General features: G+C 45.1%; 1 protein-coding gene across 2 annotated transcripts in view; it reads right to left on the bottom strand.

Moving 5' to 3' along the window:
* HK1 (hexokinase 1) overlaps positions 1–21,426 on the bottom strand; it is a 97,312-nt gene that overhangs the window by 36,677 nt on the left and 39,209 nt on the right. For both annotated transcript variants that reach the window (XM_036735079.1, XM_036735080.1), the window contains exons 3-4: positions 19,446–19,594; positions 7,868–7,987 (exon numbers count right to left, since the gene is read on the bottom strand). In XM_036735079.1, the coding sequence (XP_036590974.1) occupies positions 7,868–7,987; positions 19,446–19,594 (269 nt within the window). The remainder of the gene's footprint in view (positions 1–7,867; positions 7,988–19,445; positions 19,595–21,426) is intronic.

Raw genomic sequence — 21,426 nt, 5'->3', positions numbered from 1 at the left:
TCTATTGACCATTTTTGTTTTCTATTTCCCAATCAGAAGATTATTCTACTTGGTACATAAATCCCTCTGCTTATCACAACTTGGGCTAGCCTTCTTACTCATTAGTCCCTTTCACATCCTCTATAATTCCACCAAAGTGAATTCATTTTTTCTTCTATCTTTTCTTCTACCCCATCTCCCACCTCCACATTTTTGCTCTAGCTGTGCCCCATTCCTGGAATACACTTCCTTCCTTACCTCTTCCTTAGTATCCCTCATTTCCTTCCAAGCTGAGCTCAAGTGCTATCTTCTACATGAGGCCCTTTCCTGATCACCCCAACTGTTAGTGCTTTTCTCTGCCCCCCCCAAATTACCATGTATCTATTTTTAAAGATCTTTTATATATGGGTCTGGGAGGTAGCTTAGCATGGTAGATATAGAGCCAATCTTGGAGCTAGAAGTAATAAAATTAGAAAAAATTAAACTTGCCCAAGGTCACTAAGTTAGCAATTATCTCAGGCAGGATATGAACTCCGGTCTCCCAAGACTCCAAGCACAGCATTCTTAGCCCGACATCACCTAGCTGCTCCTAGGTATGTAGTGCCCTAAGGATAACAAAGTACTTTACAGCCTCCTTGTCAGTATGTTCTGTGTCTGAGGCTGGACTTGAACTCAGGTCTTCTTGACTCCGGGCCCAGTGCTCTACACATTGCACCATCTAGCTGCCCAAGAAGACCTGGGTTCAAATCCTGCCTGTGACACATGCTGATTGTGTGACTCTACGCAATGCTCTCAGCACTGACAATAAGTTGGGTGCCCACCTGCTTTGTTGGAGGGAGTTTCCTCACCTGGGAGAACTCTAGCCCAAGTAAATCAAAGGTCCAGTCCCAATCACCCCCCACAGGCTTATATACGTAGATTAGATAGCCTGCCTTCCTTAATAGAATGCGAGCCCCCTGTGGGTTGGGGTTGTTTCCCTTTTATCTCTGTTTCTTCTCTTAGCACACTGCCTACATCATCTACTCACTTCAGTCAGGGTCTGGAAACCCAACACAGGGTCTTCCATGACTTGCTGTGGTTGAAAAAAAAAAGATCTTCTGGAGATGAGGTAGAGAAAGCAGAGGAAAAATAGGGTTGAGTAGTTCTGCCTTCCCTATTCCCTGTTCCCCTCCTGCCATCCTTCTGAGCCCAGATCCTCTCTTACCTCTTGCCCTCAACAGCTTCCAGAGAGACTGAACCAAACTATGCTGACGAAGCATCTCAGCCTTCGCTTCTCCTGGGCTTCCACTACACTGACTCTGTTTATGGACCAAGACACTCCTTTGTGTCCATCCTCTACCACTCCCAAACCCGGCTTCCATCTTTTGTATGTGTCTTCCTGTCTTCCTTCCTTCCTTCCATATTTTTAGTTTTCAGCATTGATTTTCACAAGAGTTTGAATTACAAATTTTCTCCCCATTTCTACCCTCCCGCCACTACAAGATAGCATATATTCTGATTGCCCCATTCCCCAGTCAGCCCTCCCTTCTGTCACCCCACTCCTTCCCATCCCCTTTTCCCTTACTTTCTTGTAGGGCAAGATAGATTTCTATGCCCCATAGCCTGTATATCTTATTCCCTAGTTGCATGCAAAAACTTTTTTTTGTTTGTTTTTGAACATCTGTTTTTAAAACTTTGAGTTCCAAATTCTCTCCCTTCTTCCCTCCCCACCCACCCTCCCTAAGAAGGCAAGCAATTCAACATAGGCCACATGTGTATCATTATGCAAAACCCTTCCACAATACTCATGTTGTGAAAGACTAACCATATTTTTCTCCTTCCTATCCTATCCCCCTTTGTTCAATTTTCTCCCTTGACCCTGTCCTTTTTCAAAAGTGTTTGCTTTTGATTACCTCCTCCCCCTATCTGCCATCCCTTCTATCATCCCCCCTTTTTTATCTCCTTCCTCCTTCTTTCCTGTGGGGTAAGATACCCAACTGAGTGCGTATGGTATTCCCTCCTCAGGCCAAATCCAATGAGAGTAAGATTCACTCATTCCCCCTCACCTGCCCCCTCTTCCCTTCCTACAGAACTGCTTTTTCTTGCCACTTTTATGCAAGATAATTTACCCCATTCTATCTCTCCCTTTCTCCCTCTCTCAATATATTCCTCTCTCATCCCTTAATTTGATTTTATTTTTTTTAGATATCATCCCTTCATATTCAACTCACCCTGTGCCCTCTGTCTATGTATGTATGTATATTACCTTCAGCTACCCTAATACTGAGGTCTCATGAATTATACACACCATCTTTCCATGTAGGCATGTAAACATAACAGTTCAACTTTAGTAAGTCCCTTATGATTTCTCTTTCTTGTTTACCTTTTCATGCTTCTCTTGATTCTTGTGTTTGAAAGTCAAATTTTCTATTCAGCTCTGGTCTTTTCACTGAGAAAGCTTGAAAGTCCTCTATTTTATTGAAAATCCATATTTTGCCTTGGAGCATGATACTCAATTTTGCTGGGTAGGTGATTCTTGGTTTTAATCCTAGCTCCATTAACCTAGCTCCATATTCCAAGCCCTTAGATCTTGTATTATCCTGATTGTTTTTCCACAATACTCAAACTGTTTCTTTCTGGCTGCTTGCAGTATTTTCTCCTTGATTTGGGAACTCTGGAATTTGGCAACAATGCTCCTAGGAGTCTTCTTTTTGGGATCTTTTTCAGGAGGCGATCAGTGGATTCTTTCAATTTCTATTTTGCCCTGTGGTTCTAGAATATCAGGGCAGTTCTCCTTGATAATTTCTTGAAAGATGATATCTAGGCTCTTTTTTGATCATGGCTTTCAGGTAGTCCAATAATTTTTAAATTCTCTCTCCTGGATCTATTTTCCAGGTCAGTGGTTTTTCCAATGAGATATTTCCCATTGTCTTCCATTTTTTCATTCCTTTGGCTCTGTTTTATAATATCTTGATTTCTCCTAAAGTCATTAGCTCCCACTTGTTCCAATCTAATTTTTAAGGTGGTATTTTCTTCAGTGGTCTTTTGGACCTCCTTTTCCATTTGGCTAATTCTGCCATTCAAGGCATCCTTCTCCTCATTGGCTTTTTGGAGCTCTTTTGCCATTTGACTTAGTTTATTTTTTAAGGTGTTATTTTCTTCAGTATTTTTTTGGGTCTCCTTTAACAATTCATTGACTTATTTTTCATGGTTTTCTCACATCATTCTCATTTCTCTTCCCAATTTTTCCTCTACTTCTCTAACTTGCTTTTCCAAATCCTTTTTGAGCTCTTCCATGGCCTGAGACCAGTTCGTGTTTTTCTTGGAGGCTTTTGATGTAGGCTCTTTGACTTTGTTGACTTCTTCTGGCTGTATGTTTCAGTCTCCTTTGTCACCAAAGAAAGATTCCAAAGTCTGAGTCTGAATCTGAGTCCGTTTTCACTGCCTGGCGACATTCCCAGGCAACTACTTGACCCTTGAGTTTTTTGTCAGGGTATGACTGCTTGTAGAGCATAGAGTACTTTGTCCTAAGCTTGAGGGGCTGCCTTGTTGTTTTCAGAGCTATTTCTACACAGCAAGCTCTGCCATACCAGCACTCCTCCTCCCCCAAGAACTGCCAACCTGCACCAGATTCAGATCTGAGTGGGCTCTGCACTCCTGGCTCAGATACGCCACTTAATTCCTCCCACCAGGTAGGTCTGGGGCCAGAAGCAACTGCAGCTGCACCTCCTCCGCTGCCCCCGGGGTGGTGGTTGAACCACGTACTCCTTTCACTCTGTCCCAGCAGCTTTTCCCACTAACCTTCTCTGTTGTCTTTGGTGTTTGTGGGTTGAGAAGTCTGGTAACTGCCATAGTTCACTGATTCAGGGCACTAGGGCCTGTTCCGCCCGGCTCCTGGTCTGGTTGGTCTGGGTGCAGCCCACGCTGGGTTCTGCTCGGCTCCTGGTCTGGTTGGTCTGGGTGCAGCCCACGCTGGGTTCTGCTCTGCTCCCAGTTCCGTGCGATAGACCTCATCCAGCAACCACCCAGGCTGTCCTGGCCTGCAGCCCTGCTTCCTTCTGCTATTTCGAGGATTCTACAGTTCTAGAATTTGTTCAGAGCCATTTTTTATAGTTGTTTGGAGGGTCCTGGGGGAGAGCTTTAGGCAGGTCCCTGCTTTCCAACCACCATCTAGGCTCTGCCCACTTTGTATGTGTCTTAGTAAAGTCTAAAATGGAGCTTGAGCACCATCTAGCTAAACCAGTGACATCAAACTCAAATAGAAACATGCCCTCAGATGAACTTAAAAAACCACAAGCTTGGGGCAGCTAGGTGGCACAGTGAGTAGAGCACCGACCCTGGAATCAGGAGAACCTGAATTCAAATCCGGCCTCAGATACTTGACACACTTACTAGCTGTGTGACCTTGGGCAAGTCACTTAACCCCAATTGCCCTGCCTTCCCCCCTCAAAAAAAAACCACAAGCTAACATTACCTATTTTCTATTGGGCAGCTGGGTGGCTCGGTGGTTAAAGCACCAGGCCTAGAGTCAGGAAGACCTAAGTTCAAATCCAGCCTCACTTAACTAGCTGTGTGACCCTGGTCAAGTCACTTAACTCTGTTTGTTTCCGCTTCCTCATCTGTAAAATGAGCTGGAGAAGGAAATGGCAATGCACTCCTGTATCTTTGCCAAGGAAACCCCAAATGGGGTCATGAAGAGTCAGACCCAACTGAACATAATGATTTTCTATTATATTTTTTATTTATTTTGTTAAATATTTGCCAATTACATTTTCACTCAGGAGTGTTGTGCCCCAGTGAATCAGAGACTCTCATCTAAACACAACACCCCCTTTTTCCTTCCACTCTAATCACTGGGGTCTGTTTCTGAGGGTGGCACCATTCCTCTTGAATCAATCCTGCTCCTCCCCATCCTACAGAATCTTGGGTCAGAGGACCCCGTTTCTCTGAACTCCCTGAAATCCATCCTCCCAAAATCCAAGTTCAATCACCAAGTAAGCGATGATCACATATGATGTGTCAGGCACTGGGTGCTCAGGGTGCAAAGGCAAAAACGAACTGCTACTGCCACACTTCAGGGCGTCTGTCTCCCATTCATCACTAGGCTTCTCTATGAATAATCTTCACACGGCATCTGGCTTAGCAGATGTATGTGGGCAGTTTTCTTCCATCCCCTCCAATTTCAGGGTAGAATTCTCTTAATCAAATGTGCAGATCTCTATGCTTCTCAGCCCCCATCATTCCTAAAACTCCAACTCTGGTCTAAAGATCCAAATGCTGTTCTCCAATAGGATCTTATTGGTCTAATCATCTTATTAATACATATTAATATCACCTTATTATCTAATTAACATGCTCGCTTCTCATACCTATCCCTCTCTTCAGAAGCCCCTCTCTTTCCCTGGCAGCAGCGAGATACAAAATGCCACCTGTGCCTCTAATATCTTCTGTTTTCTGCCCAGAAGTTCACAATCTCTAGAGATGCTCACACAGTATCTTTTCACACAGGTGTCATTTAAATCATCAGAAGTAAGTAATGGGTATTGGGTTTAACCAGTCCCTGGTGTGTACCAACTAGATATATGCTCTGCCGACTGTCACTGCCTTCCTGATGCCTTTCAGTGGTTAATACTCTCCCTCTAATCAAATTATATTGTGCTTACTTGGTTGCATACATGTTATCTGTTGCTAATAGAATGTAATCTCCATGAGGGCAGGGATTATTCTATAGCCTTGCACAGAGCAGGCTCTGAATGTTAGCTGATGTGAAGATTACAAACGTTCTACTTGTTTCTGTAGGGTCAGCACATAACTGCCTGGGCACATCTAAGCAGAGGGTCTCCAAGCACCAGACTTTGTTTTTTCCTCCTGGGGCCAGTCCTAGAGCCTCTCACAGAATTCATACCTTTAGAGCTATGATTCAGAGAACATCTAGTCCAACCACTTCATTTTAGAGATAAGGACACTGAGGCTCAGAGAAGCGCCCAAGGTCACACAAGTAGTAAGTGGCAGAGATGACTTTTGAATGCCATGTTGTCTCATCCCGACTGAACCTGTGGATCCTCACCATCATTCTGTGGAGCACAGGAGGTTGCTTCCTCTTCAGGGATCCAATTCCACCCTCTGTGAGAGTCTTCATATCTATATTACGCCAATGATCCACCGGTCCACCTCATTCCCATTCTTCTGGCCTCCAGTAGAGGCTGCTTCCTTGGATTCTAGATTTTCAGCTGGTTTCCAAGAGCCTTCCCGCTTCTAAAACGGGTTCCTTTTGTCCCTTTGGACTGGCTTATGGACCCTCCCCTCTCCTCACACTATGTGGCCTTAATACCAACCCCTCTCAGGAGGCAGGGTCACTTAAATAAGGATAATAACTGACAGTTGCATAGGCTTTTTCTATATTAGGCAATTACATTAGGCACTGTGATTTAAAAAAAAAGAGGGAAGCTTGGTTCGTATCCTCAGAGAGCTGACACTCTAACGAGGTGAGTCATTATGTAAATAACTAAGTACATCCCTGTGGAATCACTTGATCCTCATCACAACCATGAAATAAGCAGAGCTGATTATCATTACATCCATTTTACAGATAAGGACATCTGGGTCACAGGAACTGACTTGCCCAAGGTCACATAACTTGTGGAAAGGTGGAAAAGCTGGACAAAGGAAAGTAAGGCTTAAAACAAAGATCTGGAACCTGCAGTGCCAAGCGACTTAAAGAGACTTTAAAATCGTGTCTAACCAGGAGCTTCACTCCCATCACAATGACAACAAAAACAACCCTATTTTGGTCTGGCCCTAGAAATTGCCAGTGGGGAAACCTCTCGTATTGACACAGATCAGCAGCTCCGCTGTAACCTATAAGGAAATGTCTCCAGGACTGAGAGACAAGCGTCATCCAACTAGTTATGTCAGAGTCAGGACTTGGAACCCAGATCTTCTTATCTGCAGGCAGACCTTTTATCCACCACATTATGCTATTTCTCTATTATTATTAATTCTATACTAATTAATAATTAAATTAATTAATAAATTATCATTAATCTATAATCATTAACATCAACCACAACATTAATATTAATAATATCAGATACAGGACAAATGCAAATACTGGATAACATTCATTGAATGTATACTTATAAATCCGTATCTATACATAAGTGCGTGTATACACACACACACACACACACACACACATACATACGCATGTATTTTATATATTGTATACTTATGCAAACTTATACATAGCAGCTGTGTCCATGGGTGCTTTGGAAATAGGAGGCATGAGGTGGTCAAGGAAAGAAGAATAAAACCACTCCCTCACCCCTGATCTATCTCCTCGTCCCGAAGCCCAGATCAGCCACACAAAAAAGGCTCAGGCAGGAAAGGCTCCTATGCAGTCCAGTAAGGTCCAGCCCTTCTTTCACCCTGTTGTATTCATCTCAAAGCCAGCTAGGTTTTCCTTTATTTGAAGAAATTTTGTAAACTTCGCCCTCTACCAGAGGGAGCTTTCCACTCCTCTCCTAAAACATGCTAATAATTAAAAATAATTGAGGGTAAACACAAGTCAGAACAGCCAAGGTTGAGCGTGGCATTCGTTTTTGCAGATGATTTTCTTTACACCACTACTCTAGAGTAAATATCGTGTAGACTTCCCTTAATGGGCACTCTACTGTGGATCTCCACTATGGATTATCAGTCGTAGGATATGAATCGCAGACTCTCCGACTCCATGACAGATTACATCATTGACTCTCAATCATGGGATCTGTAGCACTGAATCTCCATCATGGAACCTCCCAGGACCCTCCATCACAGACCCAACCAGGGAAAATGGACCAAGAAGCTTGTTTTGTTTGTTTGCAGGCCCAGAGCACTCGGCGGCCACGGAGCTCCAGGACAGCCTTACCTCATCAATCTTCGTCTGTCGGCAGGGGAAGGAAAAGGTAAATCCAACTGGTAAATTCTTGTTCTTGATGTTCTTCTTCTCCATGAAGTCACCCAGGCATTCAGCAACATGGTCAAAAAGCTAGAAGAAACACAGGGGAGAAGATGAGCAGCAGGTCAAAGTGAGAACGGCGTTGACAGGGGGAGAACACGGCACTCTCCAGACTGAGAGGAAAAACACCTGCTCTCTAGAGACTTGCCACTTTCCAATGGCTGTTGCAAGGAACAAGGAACAATTTGGCCTTGATGGAGGAAAGCGCTTCTTATTTTGAGATCTGTCCAAAAGGGAAACAAATCGACCGCTTGGGGGGCCATGGGACCCCCCGCTTATGACAGTCAATGAGCACTTGTTGGGGAGATTATAGTGGGTTAGTGGGGATTCCTTTGGGGTTTGGGTTGGACTAGATGGAGCCCCTCTTCCCTTCCAACTCTGAGATTGAAATGCTATGTTTTGGGGAGTTTTTTGCCCATGCAGCTTCTTCTACATTTGTACAGCTCTAGTGTTTGGGAAGCTTCTCTTCACATTTACCCAGGATTGGTCTCTTTGTAAGCTCCACCAATTAATTGTTCCTGGTTCTGTCCTCCAGGCTCAGGTAAAACCCTCCTCCATATACCTGTCCTTCAGATACTACAAAGTTATAGTTATCATGGGCCCCCTGAATCTTTTCTTCCCCAGGCTAAACATTCCCTCCTCTTCACCCAATCTTCCTCTGTCACAGACCTCAGCTGCCCCGGCTGTTTCTGCCCTATGAAAACAAGACAGTTCTATTTGACGAGTCAGGACCCACATTATTTTGAGTTGCCACTTAAAGGGAAGCCAATTTCAGAGCTCTGCCAATAACTTCACTTTTCAGCTCAATACCAGCCTGCCCAGGATTTTTCTTTGATGAAAACCCACTGGCTTGTGAAGGCTGACAGGAGAACAGCAGGGCCACTTAAGGCTCACAGAGGCAGCCCTGGCGAGCTAAGAGAAGGAGCAGGGACAGTGCACTCCCACATCTGACCCGACAGCTGCTGCCTCCAGCCCCAGCCCTGGGCTCTTAGCGGAGCAGCATTTCCCAGCAAGGGGCCTTCTCCAATATCCTCCCCACCACCAGCAGCCTAAGGTTCCGGAGAACAGGCTTTGTGTCATTTCTCTAACATCAGACTTGGCCATCACGACAACAGAGACGCTGGTTCATTATAATTTATAACAGTTTGTCTCTTCCTCAGTGCCTGCTGTACCTCTGGGGGCTAAACCAAGCATGGTGGCTAGAAGGGATACATGTGACTCATCATCCCCTCTGCAAGCCTGGATAAGCTTCCCTTGACCTACATTTCAGACTGATCTAAAACCTATTAGAAAATCCATTCCAGTTCAGTGGGGGGGCTGGCATGCCATGCAATTACATATGGGATAGCTTGGGTGTGAAAAGCATTCATCTGGTCCACTGAGGAATACTGTGCATCCTGTGCCCACCAAGCCCTTCCATCTTACAGTGGTCCCATGGAGAAACAACTACCAGTATTCCCATTTTTACAGAAGAGGGAGCTGAAGCCAAGTGAAGCTAAAAGAGGCAGTGTGGTTTAACGGAAAGAACAGTGCTTTGGCATCAGAGAATCTGGGTTCAAATCATGGCTGCCCTAGGCCTCAGTTTCCTCATCTGTCAAACGAAGGGCTAAATAAAGGCTAAATCAGGGGTTCTTGACCTTTTTTGTATCATGAATCCCTATGGCGCTCTGGTGAGGCCCTTTGACCCCTCCCTCAGAATAATCTTTTCCTTTGTAATTGAAGGAAATTCTCAATTTCAGTTGGAGGTTAGTGAAAATAAAGATGGATTTGTTTTCTCATCCAAGTTCAAAGAACCCCTGAAATCTATTCACACACACACACACACACACACACACACACGTTAAGATCCCTTGAATTCAATGACTTCTGACATCCCTTCTAGCTCTACAGCAAATAAACGTCTGCCTTCCTTATTCAAGGTAAAGCGTTCTCTAGCGCACAATTCTGCCTCTTAGCTGAAGAATGGCAGTCTATAGGGGGCTTACAAAAGCTCACACAGGGAGGGCGCAGCCACCACCTTCTTCCCTGTGGACAGCCAGATGTCAAGCATGAAGTCAGCAGCTGGAAAGACACTTGAAAATAGCTAATTCATTCACAGCTGATGCTCATACAATGTTGCTACTATTGCGCACAATGTTTTCCTGGTTTTGCTCATTTCACTTTGCATCAGTTCACGTAAGTCTTCCCAGGTTTTTCTGAATCTGCCTGCTTGTCATTTCTTATAGCACAAAGTATTCTACCACAATCATATACCACAATTTGTTCAGTCATTCCTCAATTGATGGCCATTCCCTCAATTTCCAATTCTTTGCAACTGCAAAAGGAGCTGCTATAAATATTTATGTACACATAGGACCTTTTCCTTTTTTTTTTAACTTTCTTTGGGATACAGGCCTGGTATTGGTATCGCTGGATCAAAGGGTATGCACAGTTTTACAGCCCTTTGGGCATAGTTCCAAATTGCTCTTCAGAATGGTTGGATCAGTTCACAACTCCGCCATCAGTGTCCCTATTCCCCTGCAATGTTTATCATTTTTCTTTTCTGTCATATTAGCCAATCTTATAGGTATGAGGTAGTACCTCAGTTTTAATTTACATTTCTCTAATCAATAATGATTTAGAGCATTTTTTCCTATGCCCATAGGTAGCATTGATTTCTTTGTCTGAAAACTGCCTGTCCATATCTTTTGATCATTTATCAATTGGGGAATGACTTGCATTCTTATAAATTTGACTCAGTTCTCTATATATTTGAGAAACAAGGCCTTTATCAGGGAAACTTGCTGTATGGAAAGACACCTGAGAAGTAGAGTATGGGACCCAGGCTCCTGAACTTAAGCCAAAGAATGGCCCCCAAACGGGTGTAGTCTCAGGAGGGGACTTAGGTCTGATAGAAGACAAGCTAGCCCCTAATGACTCATAGCAGCTCTAGTCTAGGAGTCTCCTGATATTCATTCTCTCTCTGTCTCTCTCTCTCTCCTCCTCCTCCTCCTCTCTTCTCTCTCTCTCCCCCTCTCTTCTCTTCTTCTCTCCCTCTCTCTTCCCTCTCCCCTCTTTCTCCTCTCTCTCTCTCTGCTCTCTTTTCTTCTCTCATTCTCCCACCTTAACACTCCATACCTTTCTAATGCATTTAACCAAAGTCTAATTTATACAAAATTTATGTTTCTAGATGGCCTGTCCCACTCCTAACCGCCCCCAGCCCCTGGCTGTAAGGATCTATTACTCCCTTCTCCTGGAGACCACTCCATTGGAATGGAAGTTTTTGAGGGCAGAGACTGCCTCATGTTCATATCTGTATCCCCAGGGCCCAGTAGAGAGCTTGGAACAGAAGAGATGCTAAATAAAAGCAAAGCCTTGGGACTTGGGAGTTGGTGGGAGGCAACTGGTGGTGCAGTGGATAGAGTGCTAGGACTGATGTCAGGAAGACCCGAGTTCAGAAGAGATGCTAAATAAAAGCAAAGCCTTGGGACTTGGGAGTTGGTGGGAGGCAACTGGTGGTGCAGTGGATAGAGTGCTAGGACTGATGTCAGGAAGACCCGAGTTCAAATCTGACCTCAGACACGAGCTAGCTGTGAGACCCTATGGAAGCCCCCTAACCTCTGTCTGCCTCAGTATCCTCAGCTGTAAAATGGGGATCCTAATAGCCCTCATCTCACAGAGTGGCTGTGAGGATTAAATGGGTGAGGCGCTTAGTGGCACTTTAGGATCCGGGCAAATGCTTGTTTCCTTCCTTCCTGAGCATCTCAAAGTTAGGGACTGGATTTTATTTACCTCTGTGTCACCCAGCACAGGGGGGAGCACTCAATAAATGAATCACGAATGGAGCCAGGTCACTCTGGAGCTAACCTTGCCTTTGTCACTTCCTGGGTGACCTTAGGGAAGCCAACGAACCTCTCTGAAACAGTGATAAACATGGGGCTGTGAAACACGCCCCTCACCGGGCTGGGCAGCACCTTCTCAAAAGCTTGAGACAGTTTCATGGGGCACTGAGTAAAGTGACTTGGGTGGGTCACTCAGCCAGGAGATGTCAAAGGTCACACTTGAACCCAGGGCTTTCTAACTCTGGGGTTAGCTCTCTATCCCCTACGCTGTGCTGAAATCTCATAACAATAAACTGGGGGTTCAGGAATCAGCTTCATGACCAGAGGCTGAGTGAGATGAGCCTTTCAGATAATTAATTACATAGCAGGGATAGAGAAAATGGGCCAGGTGAGTAGTGATGAGCCGAGGGATATTTGCTTCTGGATAATTTGTTATATAAAAATGTTGGCAAACCCAGAGACATTTATTAACAGCAAAAGGGAAAACAAACAGGGAAACCAGTGTTTGAACCAGGTGCGAATCATGTTCTTAGGAAAATAAACAGCAAGATGACCTCAGGCTGTCTACACAACACCCCGCACACAGAAAACTGGTCTAGTTTCAACAGGCCAGGACAGAACTCTTAGGCAGGAATTCTGTCTCCTGGGGCAAACTCAGTCAAGCTTAGCAGCAGGGGTTCAAGGGGCTCTGAGGAATGAGGCAGCCTGGAGCTGAAGAGGTGAAGGGAACAGGAGGCCAGGAGACTGAATGGGGTAGGGACTGGCACAGAGATGGAGAGCCAGGCAGAGGATTTATTCAGAAGGGAAGACCTAGAGGTCCAAAGGTAATAGTGACCCAGATCAGGGCACGATGGAGAAGAGGTAGTTACTGAGTGATGGGGGCAGGGGAGCGAGGAGTGTACCAAGCTCCCCGCCTGGCCTACTGTGTCAGAGGGTGTAGGGTTTGAGCTGCCGGGCTTGGAGAGGGTGCCGAGGGGTGTGGCGCCTTCAGGATTCAGTAAGTACCTGGAGATGGGAGGAATAAGGGAGGATCATAGGACAGGGCAAGGGAACAAGCGTTTATTAAGTAGTCACTATGTGCTTGACAAACATCGTCTCATTTGACAAGACATTTAGCAATGGAAGGGCACCAAATCCAACCTTCTCCTTCTACGGATGAGGAGCCAAGGCCTAGAGAGGGGAAGGGCCTTAGCCGAGGAAAGCCCTGCCCAGGACATGGCCAAGCTAGGACTCAACAGATGCCTCTAAATCCTTATCACAGCAGAAGGTTCTCAGAGGGTACACAGCAAAGTGACTGGGGAAGGGGGAGGGATGTGCAGAAGAGGGAGTGCTGACCTCAGGCATTCTCTCCCACCTTGGCATTTGCTCTCCCCAGGCCAAGTGGCTTAGGTGAGCCATGGAGACCTCAGGCCCCTGGGCCATGAGATCCAAAGATAGTGGGGTGCTGGGAGGGGCCAGGAGAAAAATGCACATTCTCTATGGGGAGGGGGTAGAAATCATGTCCCAAGCTGCCTCACGATAGCTCTGTGTATGGGTCAGAACCAAAGGCATCAGTTAGGCAAAGGAGCCAATAAGAAATGTTTTCCTCTGTTTCATGGCACCATTTATGGCCAGGATAATAATTTTATTCCCTTACATTTGTACTTTGGGGCTCTCTGAGGAGGTCCATACTCATTCCCCTGGCAGAATCACAGGAACCTAGATTTGAGCTAGGAGGATGCTTCAAAAGCAGTTTTTACAGAAGACCCTCCTCTCTGCTCACACAGCCTGCACAGGCTGGTGCAGGCCTTCCACACCAGCCTGGACTACCACAACAGCCCTGGCTCTCCCCATTCCAATCCATCCACCCTCACACAGCTGTCCAATTTCCTACGTCAGTTCGTGTTACCCCATTACCCAATAAACTCCAGGGGCTCCCCATTACCTCTGGGATCAAATTATACAGTCCTCTTTTTGGCATTTGAAGCTCCCTGGCTTCCTTCAAGACTCAGCTCAAATCCCACTTTGTGCTGGAGGCCTTTCCTGGTCCCCCTTGGGGGTTGGTGCCTTCCTCTCTGAGGTTACTTTATCTAAGTACCTAAGACCATCCTATGACCCAGCGGGGTGGAAGATGGCAGGAAAGTCTAGATCGTGGGCCTTCCAGCCTCGTCTGGAGTGCCACTCAGAGTTGGTTCTTTGTAGAATCCTCCCCGCCCTGCTTCCCCCAAGCAAGCACCTGAGCAGGGTCTGATAATGCATTGTGGACTGAGCCTATGAGTCATCAGAACAGCCTTGAACTGGAAGAGCCAGGATGTCTCGTCTGCCAGGGGAAACAGCCCAGCCAAGGACAAAGCCACATGATGAGCTTGAAGGCTCTTCAGAATGGAAACTGGATACCCTCGTGGACTGGTTTGGAACAGACTGACTAGAAAGCTGATTAAATCTGGATCAATCTTGACCAGAAAAGTGAGCCGGAGATATTCTAACCATTGCTGCCTGACTGGGAGAAGAGGGACAGGGATTTTCACTTTCCACGTCCTTCTGATGGGGCTCTGAGGCCATCTTGCCTCCCTGTCAAGCCCTAGTAGTCCTTCAGATGGGAGACCTCTCCACCTTGGAACTCGGTATAGAACACACATAGCTTGAGGGAGAGGGCATAGGACTCCTAAGGGCACAGATACAGCCTGGTTTCCACTGAAGGGAGGCTAGTGTGTGACTGGGAAGCAGCGTGGCTCTGGAATAGGACCACCTAGGGTCAATCTTTCTTCAGATACTAACTACCTGTGTGACCCCATTGGGCAAGTCATAAGCTTCCTTGGTTCTCCGTCTTCTCATCTATAAGATGAGGGGATCAAACATGGTAGCTTCTGAGGCCTCTCCCTCTCAGTTCTAGATCTGTGATCCTTTAACTTTCTGGGGGCCACCCTTAGGAGCCTGTTATCTGTGACAGTGCCCTGCTCCCACACTTTCCCCACTGAGTGTTTGTAGAGTGCCAAGGACCTGATAAGACCTGGAGATACGCAACCTTAATAACCCTTGGCATCCAGGCCAGGGTGATAGCAAAGGCAGCTACTGAGTCATCCACCACATTGCGGGCAGCTTACAGGCCTCCAGCCATGGGAGATTCACTCCCTGTCCATAGAGGCTATGTCCATTTTGCAAGAGTTCTGTGAGTAAGGTTTTTCTCAGCATCTCACCACCTGAGCCTTAGCTGAGCTAGGGGGAGAGGGAAGGGCAGGATGGATGAGGAGGGGTGGGGATGGGGAGGCAGGGAACAGACCATTCTGGGGAAGTAATCTTTCTAGGAGGAACATTTCCTCCAAATAACCCTGAGGCCACCAGATGCAAGCAGCCCCTACCTTGTGCCAAGATACTGAAGGCCCTTAAGATAATGAAGGGCACCCACCAATGCCTCTCCCTACAATGTACACAGTATTTCCTTAACACACCCAAAAGTCTCAGCTTTCACTTGCTTACACAGAGGGTGGCTTCCCACCCAGCAATAATCTGGGTAAACCTCTAATTCCTACCCAGACTCTGAGTGCAATGACACAATGTTTCTCTCTAGAATTCCTAGTTTCCCTCAAAGCTCAGTTAATCGCCACCTCATCCTCCAGGAAGTCTTTCCTGATTCCTTCCAGCTTCTAGCACCTCCCCTCCCCCCTCTCCATCCCTCCTAAAACAACTTAATATTGATTCTGGACAAATTTTATGTGTAAATATCTTCCCCCAAGAGAAGATAAACCCTGAAGAACAGAAGCTGTTTCTTTTGTCTTGATATCCCCATCCCCGAGCACACTGCCTTGCACACGGTAAACCTCTAATAATAAATCAAGTGTTAAGCACATTAATAAATACTTGTCGATCTGTTATTTAGTTCTGTGTTTCTCGAGACACATCACAGAGATCTCTGCTAATCTGACCCAGGATTACTGGGGGTTTCTTGTTGGTTTGGGAGGGTATCAGATCCGAACACCCAAGAATTGACTTTGTCAGAGGTAACCTTGGTACTGATGATGGAGAGCTGGCCATCAAAAGTTAATGGGTGGAGACCAGCCAACATGGTGGGAGTAGCAGACGAACACTCAAGATTTCTCCTACAGTTACTCCATAAAGACAGAAAAAACACATCAGTCTGATGCCTGATCAGGAAATCCAAGAAAAAAAATCACAGTGAGCCTTTTTTCCAGCCCAGATGTGCCAGAGAGACAGACAGAGATGAACGCTGCAGACACTAGGGATGGAGTCTAGCCAGGAATATGTGAGATAGCATTCCAGTGCAGGGATTGCTGAGAGAGCTGTGCACCAGGACAAGGGGAGGACCCAGAGCTGGCCCAGACTGGACTGTGCTGGGAGTAAAACCAGTGCCAAATGGCAGCTCTGCTCCTCACTACTGGCTAGTGCTGGATCACAGACAGAGTGGAGGATGGGACCTGTGCTTAGGGATGGTAGCCCAGGGCAAGGAGCGATGGATTCAGGGTGCTGACAGACAGACAGAGGGAGGACAAGGTCAGTGGGGGAATTTGTTTTGCTTAACTATGCATATTTATTGTGAATGTTTTGTGTTTTCTTTTTCAAGGGATGGGAGAAGAAAATGAATGCTTGTTAATTGAAACCCCCCCTTTTCAAGGGTTAAGAGGTGTGGGAGGGGACTTCCAGGGGTGGAGCCAAGATGGCGACTGGAAAGCAGGGACTTGCGTGAGCTCCCCACCACATCCCTCCAAAAACCTATAAAAAATGGCTCTGAAAAAATTCTACAACTGCAGAACCCACAAAATAGCAGAGGGAAGCAGGGATCCAGCCCAGGACAGCCTGGATGGTCACTGGATGAGGTCTATCACGCACAGAGTGGAGGGGAGCGTGGGAGGCAGCAGGACCAGCCAGACCAGGAGTCGGGCAGAATAGGCCCTAGCACCCTGAATCAGTGAGCTGTGGCAGTTACGAGACTTCTCAACCCACAAACACCAAAGACAACAGGTTAGTGGGAAAAGCTGTGGGGGACAGAGTTCGGGGTTTGGCCACCGCCCTAGGGGCAGCAGGGGAGGTGCAGCTACAGAACTACAGCTGCAGTTACTTCCGGCCCCAGGTCCACGTGGTGGGAGGAATTAAGTGGCGGATCAGAGCAGGAGTACAGAGCCTGCTGAAGATTTGCATCAGGTCGGGGTTGGTGGTTCTTGAGGAAGGAGGAGTGCTGGGGTGGCAGAGCTGGCTGTATAGAAATAGCTCTGAAATCAATGGCGCATCCCCTTAAGCTTGGAACAAAGTATTCTTTGCTCTACAAGCAGTCATACCCTGACGAAAAACTCAAGGGTCAAGTAAGTTGGCTGGGAATATGGCCAGTCAGCAAAAACACACCCAGATTCAGTCTCAGACTTTGGAATTTTTCTTTGGTGACAAAGAAGACCAAAACATACAGCCTGAAGAAGTCAACAAAGTCCAAGAGCCTACACCAAAAGCCTCCAAGAAAAACATGAACTGGTGCCAGGCCATGGAAGAGCTCAAAAGGGAGTTGGAAAAGCAAGTTAGAGAAGTAGAGGAAAAATTGGGACAAGAAATGAGAATGATGCAAGAAAACCATGAAAAACAAGTCAATAACTTGCTAAAGGAGACCCCCCAAAATACTGAAAAAAATATTGAAGAAAACAACACTTTAAAAAATAGACTAACTCAAATGGCAAAAGAGCTCCAAAAAGCCAGTGAGGAGAAGAGTGCCTTGAAAGGCAGAATTAGCCAAATGGAAAAGGAGGTCCAAAAGACCACTGAAGAAAATACCACCTTAAAAATTAGATTGGAGCAAGTGGAAGCTAGTGACTTGATGAGAAATCAAGATATTATAAAACAGAACCAAAGGAATGAAAAAATGGAAGACAATGGGAAATATCTCATTGGAAAAACCACTGACCTGGAAAATAGATCCAGGAGAGAGAATTTAAAAATTATTGGACTACCTGAAAGCCATGATCAAAAAAGAGCCTAGATATCATCTTTCAAGAAATTATCAAGGAGAACTGCCCTGATATTCTAGAGCCAGAGGGTAAAATAGAAATCAAAAGAATCCACTGATCGCCTCCTGGAAAAGATCCCAAAAAGAAAACTCCTAGGAACATTGTCGCCAAATTCCAGAGCTCCCAGGTCAAGGAGAAAATACTGCAAGCAGCCAGAAAGAAACAATTTGAATATTGTGGAAAAATAATCAGGATAATACATGATCTGGCAGCTTCCACATTAAGGGACTGAAGGGCTTGGAATACGATATTTCGGAGGTCAATGGAGCTGGGATTAAAACCAAGAATCACCTACCCAGCAAAACTGAGTATCATGCTCCAAGGCAAAATATGGATTTGCAATAAAATAGAGGACTTTCAAGCTTTCTCAGTGAAAAGACCAGAGCTGAATGGAAAATTCGACTTTCAAATACAAGAATCAAGAGAAGCATGAAAAGGTAAACAAGAAAGAGAAATCATAAGGGACTTACTAAAGTTGAACTGTTTTGTTTACATTCCTACATAGAAAGATGATGTGTATGATTCATGAGACTTCAATATCATAGTAGCTGAAAGGAATATGCATATATATATGTGTGTGTGTATACATATATATACATATGTATGTGTCTATGTATGTATATATGTAGGTATATACATATATATACACACAAAGGTCACAGGGTGAGTTGAATATGAAGGGATGATATCTAAAAAAAATAAAATCAATTTAAGGGATAAAAGAGGAATATATTGAGAGAGGGAGAAAGGGAGAGATAGAATGGGGTAAATTATCTCGCATAAAAGTGGCAAGAAAAAGTGGTTCTGTAGGAAAGGAAGAGGGGGAAGGTGAGGGGGAATGAGTAAATCTTGCTCTCATTGGATTTGACCTGAGGAGGGAATACTATACACACTCAATTGGGTACCTTACCCCACAGGAAAGAAAGAGGAAGAAGATAAAAAAGGGGAGACGATAGAAGGGAGGGCAGACGGGGGGAGGAGGTAATCAAAAACAAACACTTTCGAAAAGGGACAAGGTCAAGGGAGAAAACTCGATAAAGGGGGATAGGTTAGGAAGGAGCAAAACATAGTTAATCTTTCACAACATGAGTATTGTGGAAGGGTTTTACATAATGATACGCATGTGGCCTATGTTGAATTGCTTGCCTTCTTAGGCAGGGTGAGTGGGGAGGGAAAAGGGGAGAGAATTTGGAACTCAAAGTTTTAAAAACAGACATTCAAAAACAATAACAACAAAAAAAGGTTTTGCATGCAACTAGGAAATAAGATACACAGGCAATGGGGCATACAAATTTATCTTGCCCTACAAGAGAAGAAGGGAAAGGGGGATGGGAGGGGAGTGGGGTGACAGATAGGAGGGCTGACTGGGGAACGGGGCAACCAGAATATACGCCCATCTTGGAGTGGGGGGAGGGTAGAAATGGGGAAAAAATTTCTAATTCAAACTTTTGTGAAAATCAATGCTGAAAACTAAATATATTAAATAAATTTTTAAAAAAGATAAAAAAAAAGGCATAGAAGAGTAATGACAGAAAGGAGCTTAGAGATCATCTAGATCAGGGTTCTTAACCTAGGGTCCTTAGAGAAATTTCAGGGAATCTGTGACCTTGGATGGGAAGAAATACATTTTCATTTCAATATAAAAAAAAAGAGGTGTGGGAGGAGATGTGGAGGATTACCCACCTGGACTCCGCTGCCATTCATTATAGTCTCAGGCGTTTCATAAACCTCTGATTCCATCTGAACAGTCTGATTTTTCTCATGAGACACTTGCACTCGTAAAATTCGAAAAGAAGACCCACCAAGATCCAGAGCGATGAAATCTCCTTTTTCTGTTTAAGGAAATAAAAAGTGTCATGTCAGATGCCAGTCCTGAGAAAAGTCATCCAACCCATCCTATCCTAACAGTCCTTGCTGCTGCTCTGGGCTCTTGCAACATCCTGCCTAGGGAGAATATTTGAAGAGTTTTGCTAGCTTTTCTTCTTCTTCCACCCATTCTGTGTTCTAACCAATCGGCTCTGAATACTCTCTCTCTCCCATCTCCAGAGCTGTGCAGGCAGTGATGAGCTAATAGACATCATACTAGACTGGGCATCAGGAAGACCAGGGTGGAAGGTTAAGCATTTGTAAGCCTTAAAGTGTGATTGAAATGTTAGTTATTATTATCGGGTTGTTTCCTTGACAAGACTCAGAGTCAAGGGTTCCTTTTCCCTCCCTGATAGAGGGATGGGGAATCAAAGTCTTTCCAGCTTAGAAGGAGCTGTCCAAGGTGATTTTCTACTGGCACAGACTCTGGGTCAGTCCATATTGATTTACTGCGCTTTGAAAAGAGCTTTTCTCAGAACAATCCAAGGAGGGATGCCGTACAGGCAATATTATCTCCACTTTACAAACCATACAACCAAAACCAAGAAAGGATGTTCTTTGTCTGAAGTCACTCAAGAAATAAGTTCTAGGAGTTGGGATGCAGAGTCACATAACATTAGGGTAGGAGAAGGATTAGAAATGAACTCATGCAAAGAAACTGAATTCCAGGCCATTCTAATGACCAAGCTTGACCTCCCAGAAGCACGAGCTTCTTTGCAGAGGTGGGAGTCTAGGGGTGTGAAACACTACATTTACTGTCAGACTCAGTAGCTGTGAGTTTTCCAGAATTGCTTTTCTTCTCTCTTTTCTAATTCTCTGTGATAAGTGATGGCTCATTAGGCAGGGAAAGGGGAGGAACATTTTAAATTGGTAAAGGAGGAAAAGTGCTTTTAGCCATTCATCCAGGTGAAGGCTTTGTTTCATGCTAGCCCCTCTGTCTAATCTGATGTAAACCTGTTCAAATACGATCACAGAAAAGTAACCCAATAACCTCCAAACCTGGGGCTGTGCCTCCCCTGGTTTCTCAGGGAAGAGATCCTGGTTTATAGGGCTCTTCACAGATCCCCAGTCAAAACAAAAAAGTACCATATGTTTCTTAAAGAGACTGGCATGACATTAAAATGATTGCCTATGCCATACCTGTGGGCACTCACTAAACATTTAAGTGCCTACTATATAAGGCACCAGGGAACCAAAGACAAGAATGAAATAGTCCCTGACCTCCAGGGATTTACATTCTGTTTCCATTTATAATTACCTTCTGATATAGATATATCTCCAGACTGGAAGCCGCCTTAGAATAGGGACAGTATCTTTAACTTTTTTATATTCCCCCAAAATCCTAAGGATGGTGCACTGCACACAGCAGGTACAGAATGTTTGTTGATGGACTGGCTGGTAAGAGCCACTATCTTGGATCAACCACAGTCCATTGAGGTCAATAAAATCTGGCTCCAGTCTACCATTACCAGGCTTATTTCATATTACCACTTCTTTCATGCATGCTATATCCTAGTCCAAATGGCTCACTTGCTATTCTCTGAACTGGCACTCTATCTTTGGCCTCCATACCTTTGAACAGGATGGTCTCTAGGCTGAGAATATACTCCTGCCTCCTCTCCAACTCTTAGTATCCCAAGTTTCATTCCAGAATCAGCATATTAGCATTTACCAAGTGCCGACTATGTGCCAGGCAATGTATTAAGCACTACTGATACAAAGAAAGCGCGATCTCTGGCTCTCTCTATCTCTGTCTGTCCGCCCCCCCACCCCACACACATATACCCATAGGTTTATC

Source organism: Trichosurus vulpecula, chromosome 8 (genome assembly GCF_011100635.1).
Source record: "Trichosurus vulpecula isolate mTriVul1 chromosome 8, mTriVul1.pri, whole genome shotgun sequence".
Taxonomy (NCBI): domain Eukaryota; kingdom Metazoa; phylum Chordata; class Mammalia; order Diprotodontia; family Phalangeridae; genus Trichosurus; species Trichosurus vulpecula.
Note: the sequence above shows the minus strand (reverse complement) of the source record. Positions and strands in the feature narration are given on the sequence as shown.